Source organism: Musca autumnalis, unplaced genomic scaffold (genome assembly GCF_047663935.1).
Source record: "Musca autumnalis isolate F117 unplaced genomic scaffold, ASM4766393v1 scaffold_3, whole genome shotgun sequence".
Taxonomy (NCBI): domain Eukaryota; kingdom Metazoa; phylum Arthropoda; class Insecta; order Diptera; family Muscidae; genus Musca; species Musca autumnalis.
Window position 1 is genome coordinate 139,833,842 of NW_027411866.1, and position 18,911 is coordinate 139,852,752.

At 36.2% G+C, this 18,911-nt stretch overlaps 1 protein-coding gene across 1 annotated transcript; it reads left to right on the forward strand.

The window, feature by feature from the left end:
- The first annotated feature begins 883 nt into the window (after positions 1 to 883).
- LOC141397810 (uncharacterized) lies at positions 884 to 15,623 on the forward strand. The gene is made up of 3 exons (XM_073974549.1): positions 884 to 987; positions 7,716 to 8,529; positions 14,743 to 15,623. The coding sequence occupies exons 2-3, from the start codon at positions 7,745 to 7,747 to the stop codon at positions 15,335 to 15,337; spliced, it is 1,380 nt and encodes a 459-aa protein (XP_073830650.1). The 5' UTR covers positions 884 to 987; positions 7,716 to 7,744; the 3' UTR covers positions 15,338 to 15,623.
- Positions 15,624 to 18,911: the final 3,288 nt, after the last annotated feature.

Here is an 18,911-nt window from a genome sequence, read left to right on the forward strand (position 1 = left end):
ACTTTTCCATTTTTTTATTTGAGTTGTACTTACGATGCACTTAAATGCTTTTCAACAAAATTGACCTGTATTAATGAAGACATTCAGAGCAAAGGCGCTAAACTATCCCAATTTTAATATTTTGAATTTTACCAGTCAAAAGCTTATGTACAGGGGTAGTGGTGTAGGGTATCGCATAGTCGGCCCCGAACCGAATATAGCTTTGGCCCACTTGTTATTCATAATGATATTCTCCCAAGCAAGTTTTGTTCCACAATGCCACATTTTTCCGCAGGTAATTGAGTCTCTTATGAAATACATATCTTTACATTTTAATTTTTCCAACAATTTTAAGTCAGACCTCGTTCTTTTGATGCTAGAACTGCACCTTGTATACAATTAATTTGCCGTTTAAAGTTCGTTGTCATTTGACAACGCCGAATAAAGCACACAAAAACAACAACACCAAATAATATGAAAATAGCGCATATCGATAGTAATAAGTGGAGAGTGAGTGGAGTTACACCCTTCCATGCCACCAGCTTCGGTGTTTCTAATGCTATGGCATGTGACTCTTTAAATGTTTGCGGTTACTTTTCATGCTATGTGAATCCATGAACTCTCTGTAGCGTCATGTGTAACATGCATTGGTAAATGAATGACTTTTCTGTCCAACTCTCTGTTTGCTGATTCTAGGAGATCGCTTGTTTGTTAACTGATAAAATGACACATTTCAATGTGTCTGTTGTTTTTTTGGCTTGGGTTCTGATCTCATCATCATCATTATAGTGTTACCAAAACAACCAACAAGCAAGAGCTGCGGCCCAAACAATAAAAGTCTGTAGGAACGTCAACTGAACGCTAAATTTTCCAAGTTTAAATTGGAAATTCGAAATTTTCACTTAACACAGTTGAATTTCGACATCCAATCGGCACGGTTGTGTAATCGCGGAAATAAATTCGATAAAATTTTTCAAAATATTTTTGTATTGTTTTTGTGTTTAAGTGGTGAGTTAGTTGTGGAAAAAAGGATAATTGGAAAAATAATTGTGAATTTCGGAAAAAATAAAAGCAATTTAAAAATAAAATAAAATCAATAATAATTGAAAACTATAATAAGAAAGAAAATTTAAATAAACTAATTAATAAATCTATTAATAAAACTAACTGCTGGAATTTGTTTTGGACATAATCTACAATGAATAAAAATTGTGTGCGGAACATTGATCGGTTATAAAATAGATTAACAAATCTTGAAATTGTGTGTCCTTGTCCTGTGTTATGGATAAAATATTTATCGCCGATGTCAAAAGCACCGGTTGCAAAGGCGTTCAACTATTTGATACCTAATTTAACATAACTAAGGAAAAATCTGAAATATATTTTGAAATGGTTTTAAAATAGTAAAAATTGTTATTGCAAATGGGAAAATTTTTTTTTTTTTTTTTTGGTTTTTGAAACTGAGCATTGTTTCCTTAAGACCAACAAATCTTCCTGAAAAACACAGTGGCAATGAGTAAAACACATAAGAACCATGAAGCAGGTTTTCTTCGTCTTCTAAAGTACTTAAAAGTTTTTACTGCCAGACGCCACTTAAAATTTTTTGGAAAGTTTGACAGTTTTTAGCCGATAATTTGCGTCCGATAATTTTTCACAATTTTTAATTTCAGCAATGCATTCTGGCGTGATTATCAGCCAGAATGCATTGCTGAAATTAAATCTTTGTATGTCGATAAAGGACCATCCTAAAGCACTATTAAAAACTGGTTTAATGGATTCAATCTTGGCCAACACTCCCAAAACAAGTAAGAACGGCGTTAAGTTCGGCCTGGCAGATCTTTTTACACCCTCCACCACCACTGTATGGAAGTAAATATGAACAATTAAAAATTTCTTGGAGGAGAATAATATCTTATATTATAATTATAATCACTTTATTGAGTGAGATTCCAAAATACCAAGTTACATCCACCTCAGAAGGAAAATGTAGCAATACTTTTTAAAAGAGATCATCGTTGTTTTTTCTATCCTCTGCCTACACACAATATCAAATTACAGTAATCTCGGTTCGAATAATAATAATAATTGTTCCACAAACATCCCAGGCGGGACAAGTTAGACTTCTCTCATATCAATGAGTGCACCCCGATTCATATTAAGCTCAATGATATGGGACCTACAGTTTATCGCCGAGTGCGAACGGTGTGTCCTAACACTGAAATACTCAGGAAATGTCGCCAACATTACTGAAGGGTATTTTCCCACCGTTGAAAATTTGATGTTGCCTAACCGGGGAATCGAATCCACGACCTTCTGCGGGTGTGCATAGTATTGCACCACGGTGGCACCTTACTATAAGGCGGATGTGCATATCATTGCATCACGGTGGCACCCTACTGTAATAAGTATCAGTTTTTAATAAAAAGTGAAAATTTCCAAATTTTGAGTTACTACCCTTTTGTTTAACAGGTGCGATGTGTATATAGATAGTCTTTTGTGTGTACGTTTTCTATCTTCTGGGAACAATTAACAACCAATTCGGTACAAAAATGTGACTAAAATGTTGCCGTGTAAAGGGGCCTTTTGCAAAACGTGGACGAATGCTGAACGTATGCGAAAAATCCTTAGTTACCGACAAATTTCTGGTGGAAAGTTACAAAATACCGAAAATCGGGAGGTACCATGCTATGGGGGTTATATGAAGGCTTGGACCTATACCGACCTAATTCGTGTGGTATATTCAGGCTAAAACCTTCAAAATACCAAAAATCGGGAGGTGCGGTTCTATGGGGGCTATATGAAGACGTTGACCTATACCGACAAATTTCAGGTGGAAAGTTTAATACCTCCAACGAAGACAAAATAATAAATGTCAGCCATTTCGATGGCATATTGAGGCCACAACCTTCAAAATACCGAAAATCGGGAGGTACCGTTCTATGGGGCCTATATGAAGGTTTCGACCTATACCGATAACTTTCAGGTGGAAAGTTTTATACCGCCAACAAAGAACAAATTCCAAATTTCAGCCATTTAGGTGGGATATGAAGCCACAACCTTCAAAATACTGAAAATTGGGAGGTACCGTTCTTTGGGGCCTATATGAAGACGTGAACTTATACCATCAAATTTTAGGTGGAAAGTTTAATACCTCCAACGAAGACAAAATACCAAATTTCAGCCATTTCGATGGCATAGTGAGGCCACAACCTACAAAATACCCAAAATCGGAAGGTACCGTTCTATGAGGGGTATAAGAAGACGTGGTTCTATGCCGACAAATTTCAGGAGGAAAGTTTAATACCCCCAACGAAGACTAAGTACCTATTTTCAGCCACTCTACCACGAGTGGCATTTAAGTAAAATGGAACAATTAGTTTCCTTTCGTTTATGAAGAAGACTTAATACCAAATTTCAGCAATTTCGGTAAAACGATGTCGTTAACCTTCAAAAAAACGAAATTCGGCAGGCACCGTTCTATGGGAGCTATATCAAAACGTCGATCTATACTCTAAGGTACGCTTCTATGGGAGATATAGGAAAACGTGGACCTACACTGATAATTCTTTTCTAAAAAATAACCTCATGAAAGACTAACAAATTTCAGTCATTTCGGTAGGATATTGACGTTAGCTTTCACAATTGCGAAAACCGAAAGGTACCGTTCTATGGGGGTATAGGAAGACGTGGGCCTATACCGACAAAATTTAGTCGGAAAGGGTTTTACTTCCAACGCAGACTAAGTACCAAATCTCAGCCATTTCGATGGGTTGTTGTGGCCACAATCTTCAAAATACCGAAAATCGGGGGGTACCGTTCAATGGGGGCTATAAGAAGGCGAGGACCTATACCGACAAATTTCATATGGAAAGTTGTATACCTCAAATGAGGACTAAATACGCATTTTACAACAATTTCGGAGGAATATTGAGGCCACAACCTTCAAAATACCGGAAATCGGGAGGCACCGTTCTTTGGGGGCTATACATATGTATGTAGGCGTGGAACTATACCAACAAAAATTCTGGGGGAAAATTGTATACCCCTTACGAAGGCTAAGTACCAAATTTCAGCCATTTCGGTGTGATAATGAAGCAAAACCTTCCAAATACCGGAAATCGGGTAGTACCGTTCTATGGGGGCTGTTTTAAGGCGTGGACCTCTACCAACAAATTTCTGAAGGAAAGTTTTATACCCCAAACGAAGACTAAATACCAAATTTCAGCCACTTCGGATGAATATTGAGGCTACAAACTTCGAAATACCGGTTCTATGAGGGCTATATGAAGGCGTGCACCTATGCCGAGGGGAGGGTTACTTACTTTCGGGTGGTACCGTTCTATGGGGGCTATATCAAAGCGTGGACCGGTATAGCCCATTTGCAGTACCAAACATCCTAGGAGTAATAAAAACATCTATACTAAATTATAATGCTCTATCTTAAAAATTGCGAGCTGTATCTTGATTTCAACAGACGGACGGACAGACGAACATGGTTATATCGACTTAGAATTTAACCCTGATCAAGAATAGGGCCTCCGATGAATATTTCGATGTGTTACAAACGAAATGACAAAGTGGATTCTCAAATTGTACGTAAACAATTTAGCCCTATGTGAAGTAGAAGTGGTATTAAATGGGTGGAGGTTTTCACATGAACAACATATGAAGGTAACTCTCGATTTTACATATGTATATTAAAGGTTGTACACATATCGTCCAATTGGAATGACTATAACATTGTATATGGAATTTTGAATGGGTAGAAAACATCAATGTCTCATTCGAATGCTCTGTTCCAGAACCTGCGAGAATCTGCTATTATTGTACTTTTTGACAAATTTATAAAGGAAAAAAATGTGAGCACTTGTTTAAAAGAAAGTGATAATCTTTAGTTAGCATACTCCATTTCTTCTAGCAATAAGCCTTTATGTGAGGGAAGAGATTAGTACTTTCATAAGGGATTTTAAACAAATTTGCTCGGTCTTCTTTATTCTTTTATTTTTATTATGCCAGGCGAGGCAGCTTATGTACCTAGGTCCTAGGGGCCTAATTACGTCATTCGATTCGATCGAGTATTTGCTCGTGAAAAAGATTTCGACACGATTAAAAAGCGGCATGACGAGATTCGATCGAAATCGTTGATCGATTGATGTTTCGATGTTTCGAGAGTAACCGGTAATCGAACTATTAAAATCAGGGAATATTATGAAAGTAGATGTAAAAGAAATGCTTATTTGAAAGCAAGAACTAAAAAAAAAAAACAAAAGTATGAATGAAAATGTGAATATCTGTGGATTTTTTCGAACAATACATTGAATAATAATTTCGGAATGAAGTAGTGCTTAGAAAATAAGAAAAATTATTAATATTTGCAAAATCTTTTTAACGTTGTTGTAACAGATTGCTAATACATCTACCTTAATAATTCTCTCTCAAAATAAGTGAGAGAGAACTTGGTGGGTTTATTGCATTATCCTCTCTGAGAGATTATTTCCTTTGGTAAACAACTGTGGACATAGATGGGCTTTCTTGCACGCCAGCGTTGCTATGTTTTGTTTCTCTTTTTCGTTGTTACAACGTAAATAAACATTTACGGGTCATTTTGCAAATTTGTTTTTAATATAATAGTTTTTTGGGCTTGTTAAGATAACGTCTGCGTTTAAAAAATATTAAAAAAGCAAACAAATTTTAACAAAAACCCCGTTCTATTTTTCCCTTAAATTCTATTTAAGAGAAATTTTGCCCATCTATGACTGTGGATGAAATGTTTAAAACAGGAGGAGGCATTGTGACTCACAAGAGAGCCCATGTGCTCTAAGTGAGCGTAAATTTGTTATCGCTCACAGCCGGTGTAGATGCTAACACGTTGTGAACAACAACAAATTTACGCTCATTGAGAGCACAAGAGAGACCCAAAAATGTTCTCTGTCTCACTCTGGTTTAAAACATTGATGTCCAAAAGAAATGAGAGAATTGGTGGCAGAGTAATGTCCCTTTGTTAAACAATGGCTGACACAGCTCTCATTTGAATTCGTTATTCCCTGTTGTTACGACAACGTGCAGGCGTTGACATCAATGGTTTAAAATGTACTTTATTAAAAGTAGTTCCCCTATAAAAAAGGCTATTAATATTAAATATTTTTTTGCAGAATAGCTTATTTTTTCAACTTATTTGTTAACGACAGCAAACACTAATCTTTGGTTAATGATTACATTCATATTTATTTATTTTATTTCTAATTTTATCCCAATTTCTCAGAACGACTGCAAAGGACTTTTCCCAATTTCTCTTGTCATTTTGTGTAAAAAATGCTGACAATTATTTACTAATATCGTTTTTATTCAATAAACCGACATCAAACAACAGTTTTTACATTTTTAACTAAAAGACAATAAGAAATCTTTCATTTTATTTGTTTACGATAGGCAATTTGGCTACGAGAAATTACTCGCAAATTTATGCTCAATTACTCGACAATTTTACTCCATAACGAATGTTGTCATCCTAACTTTGAGTAATCGGGTCGAAACAACTCGATATCGAATCACATAATTAGGCCCCAGGCCTTTATAATTTCCGAGAAATAGATACTTCTTCTCCAGCACGCAGCGAAAAAAAATATGATTGATGTATGGTAAAGATATTGTTAGATTCCTTATTATTCTCTTCTATAGGTGTTCGATGTCGTGTTACAATGATGAACACGAAGAGAGAGTTTGTATGGTGAATCGTACGAAAACGTAAAGGCGAGTGCTCAACTTGTTCATCAAGGCCGTGTTGAAAAAAAAATTTTGGCGAGTTCTGTTTGTCAGAGTTCCTCTCATCTTTGTTTTTTTATTTTATCTTTGTTCTTTTTTGTGTATGTACACCATGAGATTCTTGTTTTTATTGTGTCTTTGTCAATACTCATACTATTATACGTGACATTTATAACAAAGCTATGTGGAAAGTGTATATGAGAATTATATATGATCAAATCAAAAATATCAGTAACAGGTTTTCTGGACTGACATTAGCTTTTGTAAAAATTCTAGATTATGATAATTTCTACCAAAGGTATCGTCAATGATTTTTACAATATTGAGGAATTTCGCAAGTAATTTTTGTGTTGTATGTTTGGAGCAAAAGATGGTATTTTTGGATTTGCAATTGCAATGCTTGAACAAAACAAATGAATTGTTGGAACAAAAGTAGATATTGTTGTTCCAACAAAACCGAAAAATATTTTTTGTCTGCGTGAGAAATTTGCAAAAATTACGTATTTTCCATAATTCCAAAATGTTCGTCTTTAGGAGCTCGCCACGCTTTTTTTTTTTTTTTTTTGGTTTCCTTAGATTCAATATGTTTGCTATCAAATCCCATATAGAAATTAACAATCGGTGATGACAAAAAATTTGGGTTTTGGCCAGGAAAATCGATCCCTGAACCACTGTGAGCTGCTCATACTTATTTTATTATTGCCTCCATACAACCGGGGCTACCAATCATATCAAACTTGAGAATTTGCGTCTCCGCCTAAAATCTGAATCCCTAAACACTGCTTGCTTTCCGATGTAAAATCGAAATCGGCATTAGTTTAAAAACACCCAATAAAAAATCCATATTAATAAAATGATTTATTGTATTCGAGATCAGTGGCCATGACATATGATCCACTTTATTATACGACAAATATTTTTTCACACATATAATTTTACAAGTAATTTAACATCAATTATAATTTTATTTGCAGAACATTGCTAAACCGTCAAGGCAAGCAAAATGATTTGCTGCCGCAAATGCTTAAGGCCAACAGCTATTGTTGTTATGTTGCTGTTATGCTTTTTGCAAAATATTTTAACGCTACAAATACCAGAAGATGTGGAAATTCTTGAAGGTTATGAATTTGATGAATCACCGGAATATTATGGCACTGATGCCAATTATTATGAGGCACGAAGTATGTTAACTGGTGTCAACAAAGCCATACGTAATAAACGTTCTACTCTGGAATATGATCAAGCTAAGGGTTTAGTGTCTAAGAGCGGCTTAAACAAGAAGCTACAAGAAAGCTTAATACACAATGTGGAAAGTGATAGAATAGAACTTCACACTCCTCCACCGGCTGGAGCGTCGTTACAACATCAAAAAGGGCAAAAGCAAAGCAAGGAAGATGAATTAAAACCTGAGGCTAGAATGCAACAAGACGAAGCCCAGGAGCCACTACCCAAAGCTGAGAAACAAATTATGGATCCAGATTATGATTATTATTCGCAGAGACATATATCACCTCTGTGGAAAGATTCGCCCTCATCCGATGACACTATGGCAGATGCTACAAGTGGATATGCTGCAAGATCTCGGCAAGCCCGTGTAAACTTTATAACACAACCACGTAAAGATAACGAAACACCAGCTAAGGACTTGCCAGAACCGGTGGTTACAAAACTACCTCCTCCAATAGTTAAAAATACATACGATCAAAAAGTCAGTCCCCTAACACCGTCTTATAACTATGAATTATATCCATCACGTTCTTATGATCCATACCTGAGACGTTATGATAGGTAAGTATTAATTAAAATTCATAAGGGGATTTCTGGGTGAAATTGGATACTTTTGCAAAAAAGGTTTTTGTTGTTGCTGCTCCTCAGCTAAACATTGACTAAAGGTTCCTGTGATATCGCGCTTTGAAAAAGTCGAGTTCTGTAAAAATTATACAAAGATATTTATCTTTATCTTTAATATTGCTCAAAATGGAACAAATATTTTTTTGTTTTTATCAAATATCTAATAAAAAATAGAAAAAATTTGCACAGTGGGCTTGGGCGCAATATTCGCGATTTAATATTTAAAATCAATTTTTAGCAGTGATTGTTCAATTCGATTTTCTTGAAATTTCTGGAACCGTTTGTAAAAAAACTGAAAATATACTGAAATGTTTTGCTGAGGAGCATAAACACAGCAAAAACTAAAAGAAATCAAAAACCACTATTTGCAAAATTGTCCGATTTCACTCAGAATTCCCCATATACTTACTTACTTAGCTGGCCCATCACAGAACATCTGTTCCATAGACCGAACTAAGAAAATATCTCCAATTCTCTCTGTTTAGTGCTTCGCTTTCTGAAATACCGCGCCTTGTCATCTCTTCATCCACTTGTTTGCGCCATCTATTCTTTGGCCTGCCAATTTTGCGTGCACCGCCATGTGGCTCGAATTTATACGCCTTTTTAGCGGGTTCATCATCGCTCATTCTTATGATATGGCCTAGCCAACGCAATCGCTGCATCTCGATACGTTAATCTATACTGATGTCGTTGTACAGCTGATACGGCTCGTGGTTCATGCGACGTCGATATTCACCGTTAACGCAGATTGGTCCGTAGAACTTTCGAAGAAATTTTCTCTCAAACACGCCAAGCACTGCGTTATCTGCTTGCACAAGTAACCAGGCTTCGGAACCATACATCAGCACGGGTAGTATCAGTGTTTTGTAAGGCGTTATTTTTGTTTGACGAGTTGTGGCTTTGTTTTTAAACTCTTTACTTAAGCCAAAGTAGCATCTGTTGGCCAATATAATTCTTCTTTTTATTTCACAACTGATCTCGTTTGTTGTGTTTACGGCGGTGCCGAGGTATACGAAGTCTTTTACTACCTCAAAATTATAGGAACCAACTTGAACGCGTCGACACTATCAACATGGTCTTCTCGCCGTTTATTGGTGTCTTTACCTCATCTTGGCCGGGTGGTATACATTCAATACCATCTTCTGGGATTGTATCTGTGGCATCTTCGTCGACTTCGCTACTATTGGATACCAACAGTTTGGAAAATTGCTCTTTCCATATCCTTAGGACACTATCTGTATCAGTTAGCAAATTACCTTGCTGGTCTCTACAGGAGGATGTGCCAGTTCCAAAGCCATCAGTTTGATGTTTCACTCTTTGGTGGAATTTTCGGACTTCATGCTGTCTCCTGTACATCTCGATTTCTTCACACTCCCGCTTTTCCATCTCTCTCCGAAAAGACGTTTCTCCACTCTCCTTTTCTCCCGATAGCCCTCTCGTGCTCTACGCATTGCTACTGATTGTAAAGTAGCCCTATATGCCGCATTTTTCTCTTCGGTAGCAGTACGATACTCCTGGTCATACCATGAATTCCTTGGTGCAGGTCTCTGGTATCCAAGTACTGATTTTGCTGTTTGTTTGGATTGGGCAATGTTTTGCTATTGTCCTGATATGTCGTCAGGACGAGAAGTGCTTGATTAAGCAGTTGGGCCAGTTGAGTGCAATATGCTGTGGCTATCTGTTGTGATTGCAGCTTACCGATGTCCAACTTCGGTGTTGTGTCTGTTCGCAATTTGTTTGCTACATTTAATCTGGTACGTACCTTTGCTGCAACAAGGTAGTGGTCGGAGTCTGTGTTTGCACCTCGGAACAATCGTACATCCAACACGCTTGATGCATGTCTTCCATCTATCACAACGTGATCAATTTGATTTCTTGTTCTTTGATCTCGCGACAGCCAGGTGCCCCTATGAATATCGAGATGTTTAAATCTGGTAGTGCTAACCACCATGTTTTTGCAGCTGCAAAGTCTATCAGCCTCATACCATTGTCAGATGTTTCGCCGTGGAGACTGAATTTCCCGACCGTTGGGCCAAAGATATTCTCCATTAAAATCGTCTAGTATAATTTTAATGTCATGGGCAGGGCAACGGTCATAAGTTTCTTCTAAGCGCTCGCAAAATATATCTTTGATCTGTTCGCCCTAGTCTTCAGTGGGAGCCTGAGCGCAAATAAAGCTGATTTGAATAATTTTTCTTTTAATCGAATTGCAGCGAGTCTTTCATTCACTGGGGTGAAGCTGATGTTTTAACCTCCGACCAACTACAAATCCGCAACCAAACTCTTTGTGTCATGGCAGCTATAATACAGTGCGTCAATCAATCGAATTTCCTGTATGGCAGTAATGTCGGTCTTGTACTTTTCCAGTACATCTGCCAATGCGTAAACTGAACCTTCTCTATAAAGAGTGCGAACATTCCAGGCGCAGATTCGCAGATCATGGCCCTTAAAACCTTTGCGGGGTTCGTCAACTTCAGAGGGATTTGTTTTTCTTTTCTTTCGTTTTTTCATAGTAGGCTGCTTTTTTTCCAACCCGACTCCCAAACCCAAGTTTTTAACGTTCTTATGGTGAGAACACAATGAGAAATTCATGCTTATCCAAGCCTAAATTTCTGTAAAAGATTAATGAAATCCAAGATCGCATTTGAATTAGGTAGTACCTGGCCTTTATTCATTTACATGAAATTGAGCGTGAAGCAAGCAACAAAAGTCATTATGTTTCTACCTTTATGGGTGAACGCGCGGCACATTTTAGCTCACTACCTTAAACGGATGTTAAAGGCAGCTAGCCCAGGTGACACCACGTGGAGGTCAGTGTCCGCTTGAGATGAAAGAGGGACCAAAATAAATCCTGGACTTTGTCATGTTAAAGCCGGTCAGGACCGTTCTTTGTGTCTTTCATCCCCTACGTCACCCAGAATTCCCCATATACAAATATTTATTCAAAAAAAAAAAAAAACTAAACTGTTAGTTAACCGTGGTGCAATGGTATGCACACCCGCCTTGCACGCCGAACGCCCGGTTTTGATCCCTGGGCCAGATAACATACATTTTTCAACGGTAACATTTCCTGAGTATTTCAGCCATGTAAAATTCCTCGAGAAGAATTCCATTCGGACTCGGCGATAAACTGTGGGTCCCATATCATTGAGCTAATATGAATCGGGGTGCATTCTTTGATATGAAAGAAGTCTCCATTCTCCCTTCTGGGATGTTTGTGAAAAAATTATTAGGTATGTCTGGTTACCCTAAAATTTGTAACAATTTATAACAATTTGTGGCTGGAAGCAACTTTCTTTTTGCAACTGTTCTTCTTCCTGCAAACAATCAATCATCTGTTATTATATTCTCCACCATAGTAAGGAGGGTATATTAAGTTTGTTTTTCGTTTGTAACGCATAGACAGGTCAAGTTCGAAGACGGACTACATCAGCTCAATGTTTTACTTATACACCCCATATAACGGTACCTCTCGATTTTCGGTATTTTTAAGCTTTTAGCTTAATTTTCCGAACTACCTGTAATTTATCATTTATCAAAATACCACCAAAATTTTCAATATAGGTCCATGTCTCGGTAAGCCCCCATATAAAGGTACCTCCCGATATGCGGTATTTTGAGAATTTTAGGTACATTTTTATAGGTTCCTTCCCAGTGTTCACAAAATATCTCCACCAAAATTGTCAACATAGATCCATGTTTGGCCACATGCCCCCATATAACGGTACCTCCAGATTTTCGGTATTTGGAGAATTTTTAGCTACATTTTTTTAATCGACCTACCTGTAATTTTACATTTGAGGTTCCCATACGTCACAAAACATCTTCAACAAAAATGTTCATCATAGATCCATGTTTTGGTATAGCCCCCATATAACAGCACCTCCCAATTTTCGGTATTTAGAAGACTTTTTTCCCTTTTTGACGGGAGTACCTGTAATTTGACGTTAAATATTCCCAGTCATCACAAAACAACTCAAGTAAACATTTCTAATATATGTAGGTAAATGTTTTGGTATTGCCCCTATATAACGGAACCACTCATTGAAGGTAATTTGAGAATTTTAACTAACTTTTGATCGAACTACTTGTGATTTGGCATTTGAGGTTCTCAGTGGTCACGGAACTTCTCCACCAAAAATTGTGAACACAGTCCATATTTTGGTTGTTTTGGGGATTTAGCTAAAATTTTTAACCGAACTAGCTGTAATTTGCCAATTGAGGTTCTCAGTGATCACAAAACTTCTCCACTAATAATTGTGAACATAGGACCTTCCTATTATAGAAGGTTCGCAGTGGAGACAAATCTTCTACACCAGAAATTGTCAACAAAGGCCCATATTTTGGTATAGCCCCTATATAAGAGTTTCTCCGAATTTTCGTTATATTGAGCTGTTATGTTAACCTTGTATGACCTTTAAAGTCAATTATAAATTATCTTGAAATTTCTTTATATAAAAATAATTGAACTAAAGTCAATTCCTGGTACTTAAACTTTTTTGCAAATTGAAATAATTTATCTGAAATTAGCAGCGCAACACATTGTTAATGTGTATCCCATGTTTTTTTATTAACCGTTTTCAAAATTTTAAATCATTCTTTTAAGGAATGAATATGATCCTAATCAATTGAGCTCGATAGAATAGGACTTTTGATAGTTATAATCGAAGTGTGATTTAGCACTATTATATGTGGGATATACATCTTTTGAGTATAGCTATCTATATTCTTAGCCGTATACCTGTATGAACATTGATATATTTCTATACAACGTATATTTATATGATTTCTTAAATGAATTGGCTTCCATTTTGGAAGTAATAATTGTAATTCGATTTCCGAAACCATACCTTATCGAACCACCCTATCTTATAATTCGAATGTGCTATGAATAAATTAATGAATTCTGAATCTGAATAGTGTTGACCATCAGTCATTATGTGCTAGTTACTTGTATAAGGTAATGTAGGGGGTAATAAGGCAGCCGGTGGTTGATTTTTGGGAGTCATCATCATCGATGAGACTCATTGGGGATTTTGTAGAAAATCCATTGGGAGGGCATGGTATCCCAACAAACACCTTGGGTACCCATATCAACAACAGCAACATCATATCATTTTTCTTCTTTAAATAAAGCATCCTGTTTGTGATTGCGAATTAATAATGAATCAATTTTGTTTATGGCTAGTCAGGAGTGGCCACTGAGCTAGGCCGAATTTCTTCAATGGCAAGTGTATACCAGCGACATCTTGGTATGCCTCATTCCCCCTTTTCACTCCCGACATAGTTACATAACAGAGCATTTAACTAAAATTGTTAACCGAACTAGCAGTGTTTTGCCATTTGAGGTTCCCAGTGGTCACAAAATTTCCCCACCAAAAATTGTCAACATAGGTCCACACTTTGATATAGCCCCCACAGAAAGGTGGCGCCCGATTGAAGAAAATTTTTGACACATTTTCTGACCTTATTTAGGCATTTGGGTTTACGTGGTCACAAAGTATCTCCACTTAAAATTGTGGACAGAAAAGAAAAGTAACTAAAATGTATTTTATGGTGGAGTGTATAAAAAGTTGGAAAATTCCTTTTTTGGACCATTTTCTTTTTATTTTTAATATGATACAAAATTTTTGCTTGCTTTGGTTCCTATAATGGAGGACGAATTGCTCTGTTTGGACAAATCAGCTGATTGCTTGCAGGTTTCTGCTGAGTGGTGTCTGTTTATTTTTTAAAATTTTCTTGCAAAAGAGAATGAAAACTCCTTACTGTCTAACAAAGTTCTTGCTGGTCAATTCATGGTGGGAAAGTATCCAGACAGACCGATTTTATAGGTTTTTTTTTTAAGAATTTGTTCATGTTGAGATCATATGTGAAGTAATATTGTTGCATCTATATAAACCAAGATCGCTCTGCTCAGAGTATCGTGCGTGTCAATGATAATTACGGTTGGTTTTCGAAACCCACGGGGAAATAATGCGCATACACTGTTTTCCTACATTCTGTATCAGGTTGTACTTCTGTATGGCCAACTGTTTTCAAGAACTGCAATCAATCGATCAGATTACTATTTTGAAGGCAAATTAATGAAATAAAAATTACCAATCTGAACGTTTTTTTTTTTTTTAATTTTTTAAATTTCAATCTTTTCAGATACGACGAACAGTATTCCCGTTATGATCCCTACAATTATGAAGATCATTTCTTATATCGTCGCCATTATGATCCTTATGATAGTTACAGTCCTCGTATGCCTCAATACCCTGAACCGTATTATAACTATCCAGATCGTCGCTATGATATACCCGAACCACGTGAATATCTACCAATGCATAATAATGAAATTTATGAAAAATCCGCCTATGCTCCCATTCCATACGCTGAACGTTATCCAGTACTCGCCAAATATCCTACTGATTATCATGCAAAATATCCAACAGATTATGGCACCAAATATCCTACTGATTATCCTGCAAAATATCCACTGGATTATTCAAGACCAAATAAACGTATTGTCTACTACGCCCATTTACCGGAAATTGTAAGGACGCCATATGATTATGCTACAGCACCCAATAAAGCCTTACCTAGTGCCTATAAGTTGGATAAGGCAGCAAGTGGTGTATCAACGACTTTGAGTAACACAGCCAACATTAATGCCGGTGATCCATATGATTATATGAAACGTGACAAAAAGGATCGTGTTACACCGAAACCCATGAAGCCAGCCCCAAATGGAAGACAATAGTTGACTGATGCTGGCGCATGGGTCGCTAAGAAGTAAACCAAAGTTTTGCTGGCCTTAGTTTTAAGTTATATACATAAATACGTACTTACGAATGCATTAAACCAAATATTCAGCATGAATTTGAAGAAGAGAAAGAAGAACCAAATCATCATTTACTCAAATTAGTTATAAATTATACATATTTCATTATTTAGTTAGTTTGTCTTCTTTATTTTCTTTTGCCAATATACTTCATGACATTTTATAACAACATTATAAATTAATAAAATAATAATTTATTTACACATATGTACTTGTTTATTCGTATTCTCCTAAAGTGATAAAAATTGAAGAACAAAGTTTAGACGGTGGAGAAAAGTAAAATAACAAAAACACGTAATACGAGTTTCACTAAACAACCTTCTGGCCTAGGCAACACGCAGTGTGAAATGTTCGCAGATCTCCGATGAAAATAGAGGAAACATTTTTAAACGATGTTGGAGAATGACATGGGAGCAAAAAAAGGTGCATGTAAAACATTAATCCAATATGTTCCAACATCAAGGGTCAGAAATAGAAAATAAGAATAATAAATCCAGAAGAGGACGAAGTATCCAATACTATCTAAAAGTAAACAATAAAAATATGAGAGTTTGCAAAAAAAATTAAATACGTTGAACATTGGTGAACAAGCTATTACAGTATGGTCAAACAGCAGTTCTATTGCCCGTACCAAGGCGAATTTAACAAGGTGATCCAGTAGTTGACGTTAGGTTGTAGTCTTCATTTGCTGTCAATTTTTTTTTTGCGCGAAATATCCACAAAAGTTAGAAGAAAACGTTAAAATATTATTCGCGAAGCTTAAACAAAGAAAGATGTTGTACACAGATATTTTTTTATATTATTTTTTATATTTTATATTTTTTTTACACCATGGCCCGTACATTGAAAAACAAAAGTGGTTCAAAAAATGGATGCCTAGTGCAGCGTCGGCAATTTCTCAACTCGTTTTTTGATTCCCTGCTTAACCCAGTTTCACACTATGTATGTAACCAGGCTCGGGGAAACCGACACATTCGTAAGTTTTACACATATAGCGCATTTAAATAGGTTACAGGGGATAACCCGCTCCTCCGAAATTCCTGTACATCATATGAAAATGACATGGAAATCGGTTCAGAAGATTTGGAGATATAACCTATTTAAAAAAGTGGTCGAGTCTAAAGGCCGCAGATAAGTGCATAGGTTCAGAGACACAACCACCATTTCTTCGCAAATTAACTTTCTCACCAATATGTTAGTCAGTTTTGCTAAAATAGGGTTTATTAAAAATAGGACATAGGGGAGGTTCCCCGCCCACAACCGAAATTCAAGAAAATATATAACCATTTTCACCACGAGACCTCCCTGTACATTCTCTGAAATTTTCAGGAAAATCGGTTCAGTAGTTTTGGATATACATACGTATAACATACAGTGTGTATTTAAAAAATAGACGTATGGGTGGTACCCCGCCCCTCTGAAATTAAAAAAAAAAAAATATATATATATATATATATATATATATATATATATAGCCTATTTTCACCAGGGGTGTTCCCTGTACATTCTCTAAAATTTTCAAGAAAATCGGTTCAGCCGTTTTTGAGTCTATACGGAAGATACAAACATATGTTCTGTTCCAGAACCTGCAAGAAGCTATTATTTTTACTACGATAGCATTTTTCCTTTATGTTATCGGAAAAAATAGTAAATATTAGTAGATTCTTGCAGTTGTGGAACAGACCAATACATACTGACAAACACACTTTGTCTTTTATATATAAGATTTCACCCAAAAGTTTTGGTCCATTAAACCCACTGTTACACTTTGCTACAAAAGATGACTAAAAAATATTCAAGCTTTCAAATGCAAAAATTCTATCGTATTGGGGTCCATGGATAACGAAAATACTTTTGGTTCCTTTGGGTCACTTCCTTTTTTTTTTTGTTTTATAACGGTAAATGTAATGAACATCGGGGTTTCTAAGATTTTCAATTTTAAACGGGCATAACATCTATTTTGCAAAATTCTATTGTTTCTCCTTTCGTTCAAAGGGGCAAATAATATCTTTCTAACAAGCCATTAAGGTTTGAAATCGGTTACCAAATGGCTAAGTTATAGTGGTTAAAGTGCAAACAAATCGCACCAAAAAACGTGAAAATGCTTTTCTTTGTGCCCCAGGCAATTTAGAAGAAACCAAACAGTAAATTTTTTTTATTCTTACCTAAAAGGCATTTTAGAACAAGAAAAGGTAACAACAATACCCAGCAGACTGAACTGGGCTGTAATGTTGTAGTATTTACTTTACCTGGTTTGTTCTACAATGCCAAAAAGCTAATTAACTTAGCTTTCAAAAACCGGAAAAACTGATGAAATTGGTTGAAAAATAGATAGATCGTAAAATTTTTTGTGTTTTTACTTTTGGGTCCGTCTGTGGCAATCACTCTAGCATCCACCAAAATTAAGATAGAACGCTGAAATTTTAAAAAGATGGGTATTTTGTTTGCAGGCACATTATGATCGAAGATGGACTATATCGGTTCAAAATGTAGATAAAAACTTTAAATTGCCTGAAATCATGTGGTACCGTTATATGGGGACTACATCAAAATCTGACAAATGTCCACAATTTTTGGTGGGGAAGTTCCTGTACAATTGGGAACTCCAAATGCCAATTCGGACTAAAAATGATGACAAAATCCTCAAAACACATGAAATCGGGTGGTACCGATATACGGAGGCTATAGGAAAAAATGGACCCATATTGGTTTTCATGTAGGTATTGTCATCCAAATGTGAAAAGTGTGCAAAGTTTCAGTTAGATTGGTCAACTACAACTGTGTTAAAAATGAGTTACTAGATTTGAACTAAACAGACAGGAACCCGAGCAAGTTAAACAAAACACTGTAAATATAGTTGTATCATTATTTAAAAATTGTTTTTGCAGCAAAAATTAATAGAATTGTTAGTAGATCACTTGTATACCTTTGAACCAAAAGAAAAGCCAACCCCACATTTTTATAATCGTTGTCGTAGTCGTTGAGGACTCTAACATATTCCCATCTCCCACGCGTTTTTTTACCTCTATGCATAGCGATTTTTTATATCATATTTTTTATGTCATATCGGCCCACACTTTCCACAAAAGTTCGAACATTTTACACAAATTCCCAATTCCAACTTCATTCAGAATGAGTGGAGATTGGAAAAAAAAACTCCAACAAAATTCTATTCAGAACACGAAAATGTTGGAATGGGACAAAAATCCAATCTCACGCGCGTTTTTTTACCTCTATGCATAGCGATTTTTTAGTTCTAAGCATCGATTTTCATCATATTCCAAGACCCTATCTGACAAAGGATTTGTGTAAATTCTTAGGGTGGTTCTATCCTGGTGAACCATTAGAACATGCTAATATTCCGACAGTTTTTCAGAAAGCGAGTAAGAAGTACCGTTATAACACATATGTGAAACATGTTACATACATATGTTCCCACAACATCCCTGAAGGGACAAGGGAGACTTCTCTCATATCAATGAGTGCACGCCGA

Coding starts and splice junctions, on each gene's coding strand:
- LOC141397810 (XM_073974549.1), top strand. CDS start 7,745: ATGATTTGCTGCCGCAAATGCTTAAGGCCAACAGCTATTGTTGTTATG. Junction 8,530..14,742: donor TACCTGAGACGTTATGATAG/GTAAGTATTAAT, acceptor CAATCTTTTCAG/ATACGACGAACAGTATTCCC.